Raw genomic sequence first — 20,317 nt, 5'->3', positions numbered from 1 at the left:
GTCCTGTGACAAGGGTAGTGCCCGTTATCCTTTTGGATAATTTGCCTTTTGTTAACCTATTTCAAGAAGTGGCTTGGGGCTTCCCTGGTGGCGCAGTGGTTGAGAGTCCGCCTGCCGATGCAGGGGACACGGGTTCGCGCCCCGGTCCGGGAAGATCCCACATGCCGCGGAGTGGCTGCACCCATGAGCCATGGCTGCTGAGCCTGCGCGTCCGGAGCCTGTGCTCCGCAACGGGAGAAGCCACAACAGTGAGAGACCCGCGTACCACAAAAAAAAAAAAAAAGAAGTGACTTGATTGCCCAGGAACGACACCCCACACACTCCAGTGACTCTTTGTAACGTCCTTAATGGTAGACCAGTTAGATTGCCGTGGTGATGGCTTCTCTCAGAGAAGCCAGTGTGAGACCCTCAGCCAGCACCTGTACGTGTGCGACATTTGATTGAGTCCTGAGAGACTGACAGTTTCTCCAGAGCCTTTGATTAGGGAATTCCCAAGGGACTCTAACAGAATGTTTTTATTTCAACAGAAAATCCATTACCCAAAAGCTGTTAAGTAGCATCCTGCTCAGTAAGAACAGATGACATTTGAGGTATTTGTTTAAACTATGAGCTCTCCCATGCATACTAATTAGCCAGTGTGGAAATTATAGCAGGTGTGTTTGGAGAACTGCTGAGAGGTGGAGGAGATTTGCATTTAAAAGGAAGAGCTGTTAAAGCATCATAAGACAAGCCATTGACATAATTCTTTCCTAGCTTGTTCTCAGTTCCCTTCACCAGGCATCACTGATCATCTCCTCCATGGCTCACCTTCTCTAGAGTTGTGAAGTAAGTGTACTTTGGGCCCAAGAAAGCTAAAAGCTCAGCAAAGGACCCAGCATCATTTCTTGTTTCCTCTAAACCTGGTTAGAGCTGGGTTAGAGGAGGTCAGTGATTAAAAATAACTAGGTTTCTATTTCAGTCACCAGCATAATACATGTGATATGGTTTATTTTAATTGTTCTATGGTTGGATATTTAGGAACCAGTTCAGAAGTAAAGACAACAATGAATTGTGACTGACTTTTATCCAAGTGCAGAAACCTTTTTTTTTTTTTTTTTGCATTGGGTCTTCATTGCTGCGCGCAGGCTTTCTCTTGTTGCAGCGAGCGGGGGCTACTCTTCGTTGCGGTGCATGAGCTTGTCACTGCAGTGGCTTCTCTTGTTGCGGCGCATGGGCTCTAGGCACGTGGGCCTCAATAGTTGTGGCACGTGGGCTTCAGTCGTGGCTCCTGGGCTCTAGAGCGCAGGCTCAGTCGTTGTGGCTCACAGGCTTAGTTGTTCCGCAGCATGTGGGATCTTCCCGGACCAGGGATCGAACCCGTGTCCCCTGCAATGGCAGACGGATTCTTAACCACTGCACCAAGGGGGAAGTCCCCAGAAACCTTTTATATGTCGTGAGCTGATTTTTTAACTTCACCAGAATTCTGTATTGTTCTCTATAATCCTAAGATGGAGTCTAGCCTCAAGTTTGAAGAAGCTATGCACTTCTAGCTTTTATTTCTGTGTTACGGTTTTGTAGATCAAAAACAAACGAAATTGGGGGTGGAAGGTAGAAGGGATAGAAACATCCTCAGTTCTAAGAAGCTTCCAGGTGATGCTGATGCTGCAGGTCTCTGGACCACCTGTTGAGTGGCAAGGTTCTGTACTACATCCAAAAGTATGTTACTCTTAGTTAGAATTCTAATTCAGTGTAGGACATAAAGGTAATTTACACTGGATTAATCTAGGCCACTGTAGCTTTCAGAATAAGTACCAAGTACCCATCAGATTGACAAAATTCAAGCGACTGATAACAGTTTGTGCTTGTCTAAGTTTATAGTCAGTGGAACTTTATATATTGCTAATGACAGTGTAGATTGCCATATGGAAGTAATCTGGTTGTATCTGATAAAAGTACAAACACAAATACCCTACAGCCAGCAATGCTCCTTTGGGACTCCTCTCCTATAGAGTACAATTACATAAATATATTCAGTGTTATTTGAGGTGGTAGAAAAAGGTAGAAGTCCCAATTTCCACTGAGAGGAGGATAGTTGAATACATTATGATATTCCAGCTGGACTGGAATACCTCTGTGCTGATCCCAGAGACACCTGGAACTGTGATGCTGAACCTTGGCCAAGAGAAGGACGAGGGCTTCCCTGGTGGCGCAGTGGTTGAGAGTCCGCCTGCCGATGCAGGGGACACGGGTTCGTGCCCCGGTCTTGGAAGACCCCACATTCGCGGAGCGGCTGGGCCCGTGAGCCATGGCCGCTGAGCCTGCGCATCCAGAGCCTGTGCTCCACAACGGGAGAGGCCACGGCAGTGAGAGGCCTGTGTGCCGCAAAAAAAAAAAAAAAGAAGGACGAGATGGACTAGCTGTTGAATTAATGCTCTCTGCAGGGTTTGAAACCCCCCTGAAGCACCCAAAATTTCCTCTGCTTAGTTTAAGGATGTATATAGATTGATGGCTTACCTGGTTTAATTTGTAACATAATCTGGCTTGTCTAATTGACTGGGAGGTATAAAAGATCCCCTGGAAACATTTTCCCAGGCTTTCCTGAAATTAAGATTTATCATACATATCATGGAGGTTCAAAATCCATGTCCGAGGTGAATGAGAAGGGACCCTGGAGGGCTGTGCCTAGGAGTTTCTCAGGCCCCTGATGCTTGCCTGGGCTTTCATTTTTCCCGGTGTACCATATCCTCTAGCTTGATTAATAACTTTCTTGAATACACCCTGTGGAGTCTGTGAGTCTATTCAGTTATCTGACCCATTTGTAATGGATACATCCACTACAAGGGATTATTTCTCAAAAAATGGGTTGTCTCTGTGCTTCGTCCTGAAAGCACATGTTAAGTGGAAAACCAAGTTGCAGAGAAATAAATTTTTAAAAAGAAAGAGAACAAACATGCATATGTGCGTGCTTGTCTAGAGAAAAGTATGTGAGGATGCATCAGCATTCCTTACCTTGAGAAAGTGGCATGAGAGGAGGAAAGAATCTCAGCTCTTCCTTTATATAACTCCAGTTGACTTGCCAATAATACATTGATTCTGCAGTTTGTTAGAAAACATTGTTGGCTGAAAATGTATTTAAAAGTTTCTTAGACATATCAGTTTTTTGTAGTAAGCCGTAGTTTCCAGTATGTGTCTTCAGGGATGAATGGAGGAAACCTTTGGATGGAGCGTAGGGAGAAGAGAGTAGGAGGATGTACCGTTTGGGTGGTGGCAGGCATCCCCTAGAGGACAGGCTAGTTTACAGAGGAGGGTGGTGCAGAAGGGTCAGGTAGGGGAGGGACGTAGGTAGGTTCGAATGTGCATGGAGAAACCATCCTAGTGAGGGGGATGAGCAGGTGGGGAGGACGGACAAGTGAAGCAGATTCAGATGGTTTTCCAGGTTCAGTGAAATTGGCCAGGCTTCCAACCTACCCTGGTGGAGCAGACTCCCTGGTATAGTCTGGTCAGCTGAGTTTGGGAAGCCTGCTGTGACACTTCCATCCTGTAAGGGGAACCCAGTAGAGTGGTTCAGGGCTATTTTTCAGATGTGAACTGACCAGTCTCTTCCAAGTGGCAACATTTCAAGGAGGGCCAGTTTGGATTACAGAGCTGGAAGGGGGTGGCCAGAGCTGACATCGGAGGACATTCATGTCCCAAACACACAGGAACATTAGTGTATCTAGTGGTTGTGTAACCATTTCCAGCTGCTCAACATTGGAAACATTTCAGGAAACTTATGAAACTGAGAAGCTATTCTTAAGCAAATGTTTAAATAGTTCAATTGGCATCATTTTTATGTAGCTGGTTTTTTTTTTTTGGAGTTATAATTCACAAACCATAAAACTCATTATTTTCAAGTATACAGTTCAGTGTTTTTTAGGATATTCACAGCGTTATGCACCCAACACAACTATCTGATTCTAGAATCCTTTCATCACCCCCACAAGAAACCCCAGATGTAAAGCAGTCAATCCCCATTGCCCTCTTTCATGAGCCCCTGATGACACTAATCTACATTCTATTTCTATGATTTGTCTGTTCTGGGCATTTATATAAAGGAGATCATACAACATGTAGCCTTTTGTGACTGGCTTATCTTCAAGAGTCATCCATGTTGTCAACATGTATCAGCATTTCATTCCTTTTTTATGACTGAGTAATATTTCTTTGTATGGCTTTACCCCTATTGTTTAACCATTCATGGTGAATGGACATTTGGGTTGTTTCCACTTTCTGCCTATACGAACAATGATACAGTTAACATTGTGCACAGGTTTTTGTGTGAACATTATGTTTTCAGTTCCGTTGGATATATACTTAGGTGTGGAATTTCTATATCATGATAGCTCTGTGCTTAACTTTTTGAGGAAATGCCAGAGTGTTTTCCTGTATAGCTATTTTTAAACATTGTGTATATATTGTTTTTAACATGAGATCTATTAAGGAACAGGGTTATATCTTTAGTAAATCTATGTAACTACTACTATGGCTTCATATGGGCCCAAACACATAGGAACATCAGTGGATCCACTTTCCATCCAGCAAGTATTGACTGAGCATCTTTGTGTTGCTGCACGGAAACACTGGGAATACAGCGGAGAACAGAATAGAGAATATTCCTGTGGTCAAAGATTTTGGAGTCTGGGGAAGGAGAAAGCCTTACATAAATCCTCTCTCAACTAAGTATGTAGTAAAACTGTCATAAGTGCTCTGAAGGAGAAGTGCAGGAAGCTGATTTAGACTTGAGGGTAGTGGTAAAGGTGTAGGTGTCAAAAAAATGTCCCCTGAGAAAGTAGTGTTAAAGCTGAGATCTAGGTGAGGACAGAGGGAAAGTGTGTTGCAGTCATGGAGACATGTGCGAAGGGTTTGAGGCAGGAAAAAGAGTGTTGCTTTCAGCACGATGGGCCTGGAGATAAATTGATCAGTGGACTAAATACAGAGTCCAGAAATCGATCCACCAGAATACCATGTCAGTTTAACCGGGGAAAGAAAGATTTTTTTAAACAGAATCTCAGATATGTTGATTGAAACCTTAATACAAAAATACTATATGATTCAATGCATATGACATGCAAAACTAACTTACGGTAAATGATTTATATCTGGGGATGGGATAATGGACTGTAAAATGGTGTGAGGAGTCTTTTTGGAGTTCTGCATCTTGTCCTGAGTGGTGAATTCACAGATGTTTACCGTTTTTAAAAAACTCATTGAACAGAATACGTAAGGTCTATACACTTTGTTGTAAGTTATACTTCAATTAACAAAGAAAAACCTCATGAGTGTGAGCCAGGCAGGTGTCCTACATACAAGACAGGGAAGTAGGCTGCCTATAAAGCAGCAGGAAACCACAAACAAGCATGGTGATGGAGTGGTGAGCCCCATCGAAAGAGGTGGCCACTGCTGTCCACGCCACACGTCACAGTGCGGTAACTGACTGAGCTCCCCTGATAAGCCTGAAGTCTTCATTTTCATGTCAAACCTCTTGATTTTACAAATATTGGAAACTGATTTTTAAAAACCCAAGTATTGCAGTGTGGGAATGTTTACTTGTATGAGGTGGAATTAGAAGAAAATAAACGGCAATAAAGAGCTCCAGGTACTATTGAACAGGATTTTTTTTCTAATTTAAATTTATGCAGATTTTAGCCCCAGTCAGTCAGTTATGCAGATTTGAACAGCACTTTGCCAACACTCCTTGTTGAGTACTTAATATTGCAGTCACTGGGTTAAGTGATTAAAGGGCGAAGTGCTCTCATTTGTTCTTTTTTTTTTTAATTTTGGCCGAGTTGGGTCTTCGTTGCTGCACGCGGGCTTTCTCTAGTTGCGGCGAGCGGGGGCTACTCTTCGTTGCGGTGCACGGGTTTCTCATTGCAGTGGCTTTCCTTGTTGCAGAGCATGGGCTCTAGGCACGTGGGCCTCAGTAGTTGTGGCATGCAGGCTTCCATAGTTGTAGCATGCGGGCTTCAGTAGTTGTGGCACACGGGCTCAGTAGTTGTGGCGCACGGGCTTAATTGCCCTGGGGCATGTGAGATCTTCCTGCACCAAGGCTCAAACCTGTGTCCCCAGCATCCGCAAGCGTATTCTTTAAATTTATTTATTGATTTATTTATTTTTGGCTGTGTTGGGTCTTCGTTTCTGTGTGAGGGCTTTCTCCAGTTGCGGCAAGTGGGGTCCACTCTTCATCGCTGTGTGCGGGCCTCTCACTATTGCGGCCTCTCATTGTGGAGCACAGGTTCCAGGCGCACAGGCTCAGTAGTTGTGGCTCACGGGCCCAGTTGCTCCGCGGCATGTGGGATTCTCCCAGACCAGGGTTCGAACCTGTGTCCCCTGCATCGGCAGGCAGACTCTCAACCACTGCGCCACCAGGGAAGCCCCGGCAAGTGTATTCTTAACCATTGTGCCACCAGGGAAGTCACTTCCCCAAGGGCTTTTTTACTCTTAAGTGTCACGCTCTGAACCCCTTGTACTCCCGGAGCAACATCCAGGAGCAGTTTTACTCCTGGCAACAGTTTGGGTGAACTCTACAGGCATTAGAGTTTTGTGTATTAGAATATAGGGATCAGTTTTAGATGCCTGGTGCTCAGATCCTTCACCCCTAACTGTATGAATACTGTCAAAATTGGAATTTTAACTTAGTCATATAGTTACTGGAAATACTTAGTGTTAGCCTCTTCGTCTTGGAATTATTATTTAAATTAATGAGGTTGATTCACCAAATTCACTGCAAGATATTCCTTATTGCATTTATTCATCTGTTTAACTAGTGCTGGAGTGTCTTATGGGCCAGGAAGTGCTGTGAAGTGCTAAAGATAAAGAAATGAATAAGACACAGCCCTGGCTTCAGGGAATTTTGGAACACAAAGAGATTATATTTAGATTAAATAATTTATATTGTAACACTGGTTTCCAGACCTGTTGGTATGTAATTAGTGTTAGATTTGCTATTGCACATTTTGGGGATTATCATCATCATGATTTACTTAAGAGGGTTCAGCCTTCATCTCTTCTAACATCAAAAGAAAGTGAATCTAATGTTTTTGTGCCTGTAACTTATTCATCTTGCAAATATTACCCAATAGCTACTTTGTGCCAGGTACTGTACTGTTTCCAGAGAATATTGTGTTAAACAAAATATTAGCTTGCCCTCATGGAATTTACTGTGAGGATAATTTGTTGACTGACCTTGACTTAATCCTTTTAAGTACTACGTGCTGTGCTATCTACTTCACATTATTCTTTTTTGTTTTGTTTTATCTGCTAGTGTCTATTGGCATATTCGGTATTATGCCACAGACACACTGCAGGAATAAAAGAAAGGTATACTGAGTAACTTTACTGTTGCAAAGCAGTAATAAAACACTGAGAAATATCAACCCCTCAATCATAATTTAATTGTAGCCTCTTCTTTTATTTATTCTCAGTAAACCAAATATAGAAACATTTGCTATTTTGCATTATTTTAAAGCTAAAGGTACAGATTTTTTTAATCTACTGGTTTATGTGTTAAATTTTTACTACCGAGTTTGAAATTCATTCCTGCTATGCTTGTAAATCTTTTTTTTTTTTTCTTTTTTAACATTGCTACTGTTATGGCTTCTGAAATTTTTTTAAGCTTGTCACTCCCTTTGCCAAGCATTTTTATGGCTTTCTCTTCCAGCCAACCCCTGTAATTCCTTTGTGTGCTGATGAAAGCCCTTGGCAATGCCAGTGAGATAGAAGTATTTTATTTTGAGATCTAAAATGTTCATTGGTTGTTTCTTTGTGTAATTTTATGTATCTTTGCTGTCATAATTGGTTTTTAAACCTATAAAAATTGTTACCAGTTAATTTATTTGAAGCTATTCATTTAAAATGATCATTTCATCAGAGATTGGCTTTTGATAAGTAGTAAAAATATTCTTAAAACTGTCCACCTTTTCTCTTTCCAGTTTGAGAAGTGGTGCTTGGGAAATTGTGCACTGGGAAAAGGTATGCATTGATTTTTTATTTTTGTTACAGGAGAAGAAGTGCATAGAGGTAACTCTAGTAGATGTAATTTTGTATATAATATAAGCAAATGTCAAGGATTCCACTGATACGAAAGCTATTTAGTAATAATGTTGTAAACATACATGGAATCTTCAGTTAGTCACTTCCATTTAATAATTTGCCACTATATTAGAAAGACTATTACCTTAAAGTAATATTTAGAACTTTTGTTCCTTTCATAGTATATTTTGAGTACTGTTTTTCATAGATTTCACTTATCCATGGACTGTTTTGTGTTGTAATTTTTTGCTTTAATCATCTACTGTCCAAGTAAAACAAAAATTAGATTCTGATAGTTCACATTTGTATACTTTACTTCACATTCATATATCATGACTAATCGCATTTACGCACTGCTAATTCATTTTTTTTCAATGTCTTACTAACTAAATATCATCTTCTAATGAGCTGGAAATCAATTCCATCAAGAAGTTAATTTGCTCATAGGAGCTCTAACATGGTAGTTAGTGAGTTGAGTCATAATTTAGCAAGTGTTATCCAAGCATTCCTGCGCTTTTCAGACCTCAATTTCAAAAGGTAAGCAATGATTGTTAGTTCTTCCTTAGTTCTGGAAGACCATTTAATCGCCAGTCATCCACAAGTGAATAACCTTAGTAACTTGGTGAGAGACTTTCGGAGGCGAGGCCATTCTACCCAGGGGACTTTGTTTTCTGAGATTGCTAGTACAATGGAGGTGTAACCCACACTCAGTTTATTTGCACTCCAGTATTTCCCAGGTAAAGGCCATGCCCTGATTCTACCTTGTGATGTTCATAGTCACCTTGTATTCTCACAGGGAACAGGATTCATCCTGAATTAATTACATCTTTGTTTATTTTAAATCAGTAGCCAGAATAGAGATTGACATCTCCTTTGCTGGATATTTGAAAACTCACTAGTCTCTCTCTCTGGTCTTTGACATGAAAGTAACATAGAGGAAAATACTTTGTGCTTTCCTTATTTCTGTGATAGTCACCTCTTTTTCAGAGCAAGATAAAAAAAACAAAAAAGCTCAATTGACTGTTTCAAAAGAAGTTTCTTTTATGCTCTTGTATAGTACTTGTGGATTTAAACACTTTAGAGCCAAGACAAGTAGGGTATAATCAAGTATGATAAATTGTATTTTATTATAAATGTGTTTCATTTACTAGGTTTGTCGGGGTAATTAACATAAATGCATATCCTAATAAATTGATATCAGTTTCTTCTTACCTAGAGTGCTTGCTTAGAAAATAAACAGTTGTAAAGTCAGGAGATAACCATCTACTAGTTCACCCTAAAATTAACCTGTTAAAATGTTTTATTTTCCTAATAGTCATTATTCCAAGATTGATTGGATTATTTTAACTTACTTTTTCAATTTTCCACAGAGAAAAAAATTAAATCACCAGCCCATGATTTTCCATAGAGGTAGCATTCTCAGTTGTCTTGGAGATGAGTGCCACATTTTCCCTGAGCATCCCACTTCGAAATACAGAGGGGTAGAATTTAAGGTGTTGCCAAAAATCATCCAGCCAAAATGAGCTGATGTTACTTAATAACTAGAGGTAGATACTTAATTAATTAGAATTAATAAAAGTTGGTTCAGTGATGAATTCAAGACAAATATTCAGAAATTGACATCACTCTTTTCAGCAATAGCAATTTAGAAAAATACAGTGAAAAAGAGATCTCATTCCTGGTGGCACGTGGGATGCGTACCAGTAAACTTGAAATATATATATGACCATTGCAAAGAAAACATAAAAACTTTAGGTGTTAAAGTTTCACAAAAAGACAAATATGTAATATTCCTAGAAAAACACCACTTGTTCAAAAGTAATGGTGTAGTATAATCAGGGAAATTATCTTTTCTTTTCCTCAAGAGTTGACTAAATTATTCATTGTAATTTCAAAAATAAACAGTTGAGAAAATAGAAGAATATTTTGGAAAATTAACAGTGTGCAAGGATTAAATATAAGTAAAAGGGTAAGCAAAAGTTATTAAAATACCGTGAATCTGTTGCAAAAATATACATTGATGAAAAGCATAAAGTAAAATAGGATGCCGTGAAATAAAGCCTATTTAATATTTGATAAAGGAGGCAAAAATCATGGATTAAAGGATTATTTAGTAAATCATGTTGGGACCACAGATTAGCAGTTTCAGGAATAATACAGTTTTATATCTAAGACACAGCCTGTGCTAAAATAAATTTCAACTGGCTAGAAGAAAATATTGAAACATTGTTTTTGAAAAACATACAAATAGAATAAAGACCTTAATAAATATTTGGAGGAGAACAAGATCAAAATCTCAAGGATCTATGGAATTTGATTATATAAAATTTAAAACTAGTATACATCACGCAAATAAGCAGAGAGAATATGGAAATATTTGCACCAAATATGACAAAAGACTGAAATCGTTATCTAGATAGGAAATATAAGCTGGCAAAAAGTAAGAAGAAATGTAATAAGCAACCAGACTCAGTATAATATTCAACCTAATGATAAAAGTTGCAAATTTAAACGTTACTGAGGCCTTGTTTGCTATCTAGTCAAGGAAAAAAACTTGTATTTCAGAATTTTTATGAAGTATTTTATTCACATACTATTGTGGATTAGCAATTTAGGTCTTCATATTGACAACCACACACACACAAAAAAAAAGAAGATTCTGGGAATTTATCCCAAGAAAATAATCATAAAGTAGGGAGATACCTGTACATGTATAATAATTATCAATTAACGTTATTTGTAACAGTGAAAAGTTAGAATATGAGGATATCCAACAATAGAAAGAGCATTTATAAATAATGACATTCTACATTCTAGTATATTTTGTGACAAGTAAAAGCTGTCATTTCAAATACTGTAGCAACACAGAAAAATTTTATACCATCATTCAACAAATACTTATTGAGTGTAGGTCCCAAGCAGTGAGCTCACAATAGCAAGCAGGACATATGAGGATTCCTGTGTCATAGAATAATCAGAGGTAAAAAGAACGGGACGGTGTACACTAAGATGCTGGCTATGTAGAAATGGTTTATTGAACACTGTGTGGACAGGTGTGAAAGCAGGCTGGCTTGTTGTGTTAGCCAGATTATAAGGCAAGTCTTTTCTTTAGCTTATGTAATATTTTGTGCGTTTAAAAATAAAATCAATAAACCAAAACCAACAGTCTGATTCACATGCCAATGTAATATGGTAAACCTTAGTGCAAATGGGCTTTAGTTCAGGGTTCTTTCTTTCTTGGTCTTTCTGAGTGTGTGGCTACTGAGGTTGCTTTTTAATGTTTCTCAGAGGACCTACAAATTTGCAGTGTTCATCCAGCCATTCACAGATGGGCAGACTTCAGCTCCCAGACACTAACAGTTCATTCCTCCAGTTACTGATCTGTAGCACGAGATTAAGTTGCCAGTATCTGGTTTTCTAAGAAAGTGTTAGAATTACAAAGCCCTATATATAAAATAGACAACTAAGAAGGACCTACTGTATAGCACAGGAAACTCTACTTAATACTCTGTAATGGCCTATATGGGAAAAGAATCTAAGAAAGAGTGTATATATGGATATGGATAACTGATTCACTTTGCTGTACACCTGAAACTAACAACATTGTAAATCAACCCTACTCCAATAAAAATGAAAAAAAAGGCCCTATACAAGGCATTGCATCCCCACTCTTGAAAGTAAACAGCTGTCTTCATTACCACAAAGATCAGTTCTTAAGATTGAGATGCAGCTGAGACTGTTCATATGTTTTTGAGATAGTTGCTTAGGATAGAATTTAGGTGAAGAATCTTGGAATTGACACATTTTTCTGGTTTTGTAGAAAAACATAGAGTGGTGGGCTTCCTGCATGTGTAAAAGTCACTCTGTATAGTTGCTTTAATGCATGAAGTTTCCACCATGAAACATATTTCTCTGGATTAAGAATTCACATCTACAAAAATTCCTCAGTAAAAATATAAATAAATATGCTGGGGCCTGCAATTGGACAAATCAGATTTTCAGTCAGTCTGTTACAGTTTAATAAGCTTACCCTTTTTCATAATCCTCAATTGTAATTACTAATGTCAATGACTTCAGAAGGCTCAAGGTAGTGACCTGAAGCCCTAAATATTTTTTTAACTTCAGTATTTTGGGGACTAAAACTGCTTTGTCATGACGTTCCTCCAACTAGAACACGTGGTTAAAGAAAGTTTGCCGTCTTGACTTTCTCTTGTCTGTTCCCATGCACACACCGGGCTGGAAACGGGAATGAATACCACATTAGGAGCTCAGAACCCAAAAAGAAAGAGGTGTTTGAGAAAGTGAGCTAAAACATAGGCATCAGAAGGAGGGGGTAAGTTCCCTGCTCTCCTCACAGTGCCGTGAGAACTACTTTAGCATTCAGTGAGCCCTTGGTTTTCCGAAGCCACTGGGGGAACCCGTTAGACCATATAAGAGGCTAATATTTTCTTTTAGTCTTCAGTTTAATAACCGTAAGGCTTTCTTTTGTCTTACAGTGAATAAAATGTTGGAAAACTGTACAATTAGACTCTAACAGACTTATGAAAATCCCTAACACTGTAATATAGACAAATATCCTGATTTTATAAAGCATACAGTCTGATTGGAGAGCAGACCTTAATACACAGAAGGTGATTAAGGAGCAATTAAATGATAACCTGGGTAGCATTCTCTCTAAGTGCTCTGGCTGCAGAGAACTTTGTTCTTTTTATCTTGCTTTCAGTGGGTGCTATCAGAATACTATCACAACACATTATTTTAAGGGCTAGTTTATACCTATACTTGCTGTTTTTTTATTTTCCCAGTGTGCCCTTTTTTGAGGAAGGGGGTGTTCGATTCCAAGATCCCTGACAATTTGTCAATTTGAGATAATCCAGATTTCATCTGAAATAAACCTCTTTCAAATCAAGGCATTCAGAGTTTCCCTACCTGGATAACCAGCATACATACCGTAGATGAGACAGTCCCCTCCAACCTTGCCTAACCTGTTCCTCCCCCAGTATATAAGTAAACCACAGGGGGCTGTCTCATATTGTGATTCCCACTGAAGACATCATTCTCTGCCACCCCTCCCCCCAAGTAAAGTGTTATTTGGGGGTTCAAGGAAAATTAGGGAGGGGAGAGAACAAAGAGGCTTTAAGCTCCCCCCCCGCAAAAAAGGGCTTTTCTTTTCCTGATTAATTATTAAAACGTGCTTTTAGGATCATTTGGCTACTAAAAGTGAGGGCAGCTTTCATAATATAATGGGAGTGTGGCCATCAGTGTAACTTGCTGAATTTGGTCAGCAAGCCAACTTGTTAATTAGTTTGCCAAAAGCTCTGTGACAAACCTATCCCTTAAATTACTTCTAAGTTTCTGGACATAGTTTATCTTTAATTTGTCTTCAGACCATGCTCACAAAAATGCTAACAGGTAGTAAAATGAGAAAGAGACTAAGCTGTTTTTTTCTTTTAATTTAAAATACAGTGATTGTTTCATTATATTTGCTTATGCAAAATCAGGCTTTGCAGACAGTCAGATGTGGGTTTGAGTCTAAGCTCTTCCTCTGTGATCTTGGGAAATAACTTAGAATCGAAGACTCATTTTCTTCCTCTAAATTATGAATTATAACTAAGGTCATCTGAGGAGTAGTATCATGTATATACATATGATAGTCTTTCCAGTAGTTTTGAGATTTCCTTAAACAGAGTGAAGATTTCATTTGGTAAATTCCTCCTTTTTATTTTTATGTCATAGGGAGAGAATAATGAGAAGATGAGATGCCAATTAAGTGGACAGAATGGATAAAATTTATTTTTATTAAGCTAGGTTATATAGCCGGTACAATAAAGATACAATGTTTGTTTTTTAAAGGATTACCCCATCCTTGGCCTCACTCCTAAATAATTTTATGCCATTTTGTGAAGATAAGTGGTTCTTGTTTACCAATAACCATTTTTACTGTATTTTATGCTTAAATACATGGGTTGTATATTTGTAACTATTTTCAATGCAGATAATTAACCGATTCCCAGTTTTCTTTCAGGTAAATGTTGGAGATATAGTTATAATAAAAGGCAAAGAGTATATACCTGCTGACACTGTACTTCTCTCATCAAGGTAGAGATACCTACTGATGCTCAAACAGTGTAGAGGATGGTTTCTCTACCCTGCATTGACCTTGTGATTTATCCAAGGAAATAAGGAATAAACGAAGAATTTTAAACCTCTCTAATGATTTTGAATTAAATGTTAAAAATTGATTGGATTTAAAGGACTCTTTCATGTTTGCCATATAGAATAAGTGATAGGTACTATACTTTATAATTCAGAAATTATAATTACAATTAAGAGTCTACTCTCCCTATGGATGTGTCCATATCTGTTTGTGTAGACTACTAACTCTTGTAAGATTTCCTATCATTTATTTTATATAATACATGGATTGGGTTCTGTTGATTTTATCTTGTAATCCTTGTTCATGATAAATTCCTTTATGATGCATTCGTGTATCCCTCCACGTTTCTCAATCTTTATGGTGCATTGGTATAAGAAAATGGATAAATGATTTCTATTTTATCATCATATCTTTTGAAATATTATACTCTTCCAACCAAAAAAATTAAAGCACTTTGCTCTTTCTTTTAAGTTCTTTCCATTACTGAATTTAGATAATTTTTGTTTTGCTGATATTTAAGATAGTCATGAATTAGTATTCAGAACATATGGCACTGTTACACTTTAAAGAATGTGACTTTCAAATGGTTTTAGGTTTAAAAACTGTAAAATTCGTCCTAATATAAATTAAGAAAAATGTTTTTACTATTTTAGAGGTTGTTTATCACCATTTCCTTGGACAGTTTTATTTGTAAAATCCACATATAAATATGAACGTGTCCTTTTTTCAAAATCTGTTTAATCAGGTCATTATTTAAACTGATTGAATTTATGACAAGTTAGTGAAACTTAATTGAGCAAGTAAGAGTTCGCCAGATGTTTATAGAAGTAAGTCTACAGGTAGTTGAAGTAACTCCCTGATTCTCCTTTCTGTTTAAATTGATAATCTTTCATTTAAGTTTTAAGAATGGCTAACCAACAGAACGATGTACACTTGGTGATACTAAGTAAAAGTTTGATAAATTTAATGGATGATGGACCATCTGAATGTCATATAACAAAGTTCAAAAGGATAGTAAAGCATTCCAGCAATTTCAGAAACTATTGATATTTTTCTGATTAAACTTTTCATAGAGACATAACTTACCATAAAGACCATCATATGCTGAAACATTAATTATAATTTTCATTTTTTATGCTCAAAAATATGAAGATAATTGACTATACTGCCTTGACTTGATATTTAATTCTAAGTTGAAAGTTTTCAAAATATTTTTTATCTGCCTCTATCCAATCCAGACTCCCAATAAGCTCTGTGCTTGTATTTCTTAAACTCTAAAACATTTTTACAGTATTTATTTTCTCAGCATTAAAAACATTTACTGGTGACTATCAATAATGGTAGATGAGAATAGTTTCTGTATCTTAATATAGCATCCACCATGATTAACTTCTACAAAGATGATTCAAATAATCATTTAAAAATTAAAAATATTATCTGATTCATTGTTTTTTGTTATAATAGAATCAAAGTAAAGTATGAAGCTTGTGCTGTTAAATATTTCTATCCAAGTGGCAAAAATACCACCTTTCAAGGGTTTTTTTGTTGGTTTTTAAAAATTTTTTTTTTTTCTCAAAAGGCTTTTGCATTACTTGGCTCTTTTGAACTTACATTAGCCTTCAGAAGTAGGTAGAAGGTTTTGCCATCGTTTAACAGAAAGAGGAATTTTGACTTTTAAGTCTTATTTTCAGTCATTTCACTTTAGCCAGTGACTAGGTCAGGGTTGGAATACCTAACTTCCAACTAATTGGAATTCCAACTAGATACTAATTCCAACTAGATACTAATCTAGTATCTTCAATATACTACACTGTCCACTATCAAAATAAGGACATGGTGATTTTCACCAGCAAGTGAGCACCATGCTAAATGCAAAAAGCATAAACAACAGTTTATGATATTTTAATTTCTGATTTTTGAAAAATTATTAATTGCTAATATTGCATGTTCTTTGAAGTAGTTTGAAATTAAAGCATGAACATGGTTGAAAGTTACTGTGTTTCATTGATTTTCATTTTGAAATGAAGAAACTGAAATTTTACCATATAACAAAAAATACATATATGGGTTTAGAAAGTATAAAATACAGTAAAATAACTCAAGCTACTAATTCAATTCCAAACAGGTTCCTGGCATGTCTGTTTCATACCTTCTCTGAAAATTTTCTACTGGATTCAAAGGCTTACCCTCCCAAGACAATTCATTACCAAGGCTTTATTTATTATTAACTAATTCAAAAGGCTGCAATTATGACTTCTAACTTCCCAAGATCCATGCCTTTGCAGCTTTACATTAAATTTATTAAGATATTTATGCAGTTAACTTTGAAAATGTTTTGGAATCAGGAAACTTTAACAAAGTTTTTTTTTAGAGTGGGTGTAGGGGGAGAAATAATATAGTATACTTTGTTTCTCAAAAGCCTAAGAATAGTTTCCACCATTATTTCTTTTCTTCTTGGGTAGGAGTGGACATGTAAGAGATGGCAAGAGAGTGAGGAATTGGAGAAAGGAAAATCTATAAGATAAAGTAGCTCTCTGTAGAAAAATATGTTTTTATTTAATTTGCTAAGATATGCTTGTGAGTAAAATTTTAGAACTCAAAAACTTCTGCATTAAAAATTGAAAATTGGGCTTAAAAGCAAATAAATGATCCTTAAATATTCTGTTTTCTTGTGCCTTTAGACCTGATCAAAATGAGTTTTGAAAAAATTGGCATTAGACATTGTTATTAACATGTATTATTTTCTATAATAATTTCAAACCTTCTGTCTCTTTTGTCCATTTGTTTGTTTGTTTTTCTCTGTTATTCATTTTTTTCCGTTTTAATTATTTTGAACTGGGACCTGTAGGTGGCAGTAGGGGAAATAGTGAAAGTGACCAATGGGGAACATCTCCCAGCAGATCTCATCAGCTTGTCCTCAAGGTTAGAACCACTGAGTTGTACAGGATGTGTGTATGTGGATCCTCACCCTACACCAGAAAACAGTTTGCACCCAGAGGTGGTTGAGCTCTGTATCTCTTCCGTTAAAACACAGACATTTTATACTTCTTGGTGATGGATGTTTCACAGGTGTTTCAAAGGCCTTTTTTGAATACATTGTTGATTGACGTTCTTCCCTCAAGTGGGCAAATTCAGCTCCTGTTGTTATCAATAGGAGTCAGAGTCCTTGAGGCATGCCAGTAAAGGTAGATTGTAACTGCCTATGCATCATTACGATATATTCATATTTAACAAGTTGGCTAAATGCCAAGGCTTAATTTATTACCTCTCCAGGATATTGTTTTGCACAATGTTAAGATTTACATGAAAGACAGTTATCGAGAAATTTTTACAATTTTAAACATGTCTTAAATTTGAAATTTTCTATAAGTTCAATAGAATCCCTTCAGCAGTTATGCTATAATTTGGGTTTGTATAGGGTTTACAGAGGACCCCCTGCACAAAGCTGGATGTTGTACGTTTGGTACCGCATGCTTTGGGATCAGTTTTTATCCCACTTGTAACTAGTGACAAAATGCACGTTACTCTGATATATTTCAGCTGTCTACTAGTGTCTGTATTGTGATATGCATCTTGTTTCGTTTTTCCACTTACTAATCAAAAAGCCTGCTTTGCCCTTCTCTAGTTTGTGTTTTGAATGTTATCATAATTTGCTGAAATAATTATTATCTAGCATGACTCCTCGTCTGAGACTTCTTGCTGCCTTTTCACAGTATTGTCAAGAACTTATTCAGTAACAGTTGTCTTAAGAGATTAAGAAAGTTCTGAATTTGGATGTATATTTTATTTGCACCACTTCAAAAAGAAGCCAGCTATTTAACTTTCTAACTTCCTAGCCATTTAAGGTCCTAGAAAAGGACCTTATTTTGTGGGGGAAAACAAGATAGAATTAGAACGTTAGTCTTATTTTGATATGAGAGTGGCCTTGGTTATATTGAGCAGTAGAAGTTTAATGCATTTCACTGTCAAAATATGGAATTGACATTGTTCGTTTAACATTTGTTTGTCATCATGCTTCTGTATTATCAGATGTGTTTTATAATGGTTTTATAAACCATTTTTATTTCAAATGTATATGTAAGTAAATTACTAATTGGGAGCAATTGCCAAAGCCAAATTACTATCATGACAGTAATGACAAATTAAACCTTATTTAATTGATAGAGTGAAGATATAAATATTGAAAAACTTGTTTTCCCAAAACTTGGTTGGGAAAAAGTATCAGCCTTTATAGAAGAAAAAAAAAAGCCCATAGAGAAAAATTAAGAACTTGCAAAGTTACTTTAAAATGAATCTGTAAAATATTTGATTAATGACCATGTGTTTCAGTACTTTTCACAAGTCTTCAAGCCATAAAACTAAGCTGTGTGCTCATTTCTGAAACTCAGAATCGTCTGCTTTACACATGTACAAATTGGAAGTTGATTAGAAAATTCCAGGTGTTAGTGACTTAGAAATCTCTAACTGTGAGTACCCATGCTTATCAGAAATTACATTCATAATTAATTATAGGATGTTAATTAATTGGGCTTTTTATATAAGCAAGTGCTAATAAGGTTAATTTAACTTCAAAATGCTTTTCCTTATAGCTGAGGATCAGTTATACAGTTGGGCTGCAAACTCACCTGTCTGTAATTGCTGAGCAAGCAAAGTCAGCACGTGAAGGGTCAGGTTATATGACAGTCACGGGTGTGTACCTGTGATAAAACTGGAGAGCATGGGCCCCTTATACCAGTCATTGTGTACCAAACTTGACTAAAACACTCTGGTGGGGACCCATAGAATGTATCTCCTAGTTTCAGGTCAAGGAGCAACATAGCCAAGTTGGCTAATTTTAGTTTTAGCTTTTGCTGCCATGCAAATCTCTGAAGCAACTTGAAGAAATAAAACAGAAAAAATAGGGGGAAGAAAGTGTATATCCACTTTCATTGTAAAATCTGTTCATACAGTTTTTTTAAAGTAGCCTTGAAATGTAAATATTATGGTTCATATGATCCTATTCACCTTTTCTAAAGATGCAGTACAATACAATCTGAACATGTAAATGCAAGTTTATAGAAGCAATAATCTGGAATTTTCTAATCCACCGCTTAATCAATTTACATGTGGGCTATGAGCATGAAATCTCACTTGATATTTTTGAGCTAAAGATATATATGGACACAAAACTGCTTTACATTTCAGATACAGTCTGTGTTGTGTCTATATGATGAACAATTTAAGTAAAATGTGACAAATCTAATTATTTACATTATCTTAACGATCAGTACTAATTGTCAGGAAGTTGCTTTGGGGTCCTGCTGGCTGCATATCTGATCCATGAGTTTTCATGCATGGGGTCTGCCTCACAGCATTTTGTGGTTAGAATGAAAGACATCAAGAAACTAGGCGACTAAACCTTTGTTTAGAATGAAAGGCTTCAGTGAGTCTGAGCATTTAAATAAGTTATTAGTATGCTTTCTTTCCCCCACTAAATCTTTGTGCTTTTCAATTTTAAAAAACAGTGAGCCGCAGGCCATGTGCTACATTGAAACATCCAACTTAGATGGTGAAACAAACTTGAAAATTAGACAGGTAAGATCTAATATAGGTTTATATAATTATTGCTGTTCTCTTACATGGAATTGAGAGCTTTGCTGGGGAGGAAGAAAACTTCTCTCTACCCTTCTACATTCTTCTGGCTGGTCTAAGAATTAAGTTGACATGAGACATATTAACAGGAGAAAATCAAATTTAACTTCATACGTTAAAATTTAACTTTTAACTTCATAAGTTAAATCAAATTTAACTTCATACGTTAAAATTTAACTTTTAACTTCATAAGTTAAAATTTAACTTCATACCCCACATGCATGAGAGGCTCAGAAACAGAAAGGTAGAATGAGGTATACATGCCATTCTGAGGTAAGGAATGGGATAAGGGTCCTGGGGCTTCCAAGGACAGGAGGGTCATTCATAGGATGATAAGAAGAGCAGATGTTTGGTAATTAGGTGTTTGCCCTGCCAGATGGATGGGTCCACTTAAATAAAATATATCTCTGGTAATAACTTTTCTCTGGGAAAAATCCCCAATTTAAATTCTTCTAGGTAGTTAAGGGAAGGACAGTAGTTTCC

General features: G+C 36.9%; 1 protein-coding gene across 2 annotated transcripts in view; it reads left to right on the top strand.

Annotated features, from left to right (window-relative positions):
* ATP8A1 (ATPase phospholipid transporting 8A1) overlaps window positions 1-20,317 on the top strand; it is a 235,290-nt gene that overhangs the window by 53,150 nt on the left and 161,823 nt on the right. The window contains exons 7-9 of one of the 2 annotated variants that reach the window (XM_032632465.1): window positions 7,956-7,986; window positions 17,052-17,125; window positions 19,708-19,777. In XM_032632465.1, the coding sequence (XP_032488356.1) occupies window positions 7,956-7,986; window positions 17,052-17,125; window positions 19,708-19,777 (175 nt within the window). Of the gene's footprint in view, window positions 1-7,890; window positions 19,778-20,317 lie in introns of those variants that run through there. The other variant, XM_032632464.1, reaches the window with a different exon arrangement.

Source organism: Phocoena sinus, chromosome 5, assembly GCF_008692025.1.
Source record: "Phocoena sinus isolate mPhoSin1 chromosome 5, mPhoSin1.pri, whole genome shotgun sequence".
NCBI classification, from domain to species: Eukaryota; Metazoa; Chordata; class Mammalia; order Artiodactyla; family Phocoenidae; genus Phocoena; species Phocoena sinus.
Note: the sequence above shows the minus strand (reverse complement) of the source record. Positions and strands in the feature narration are given on the sequence as shown.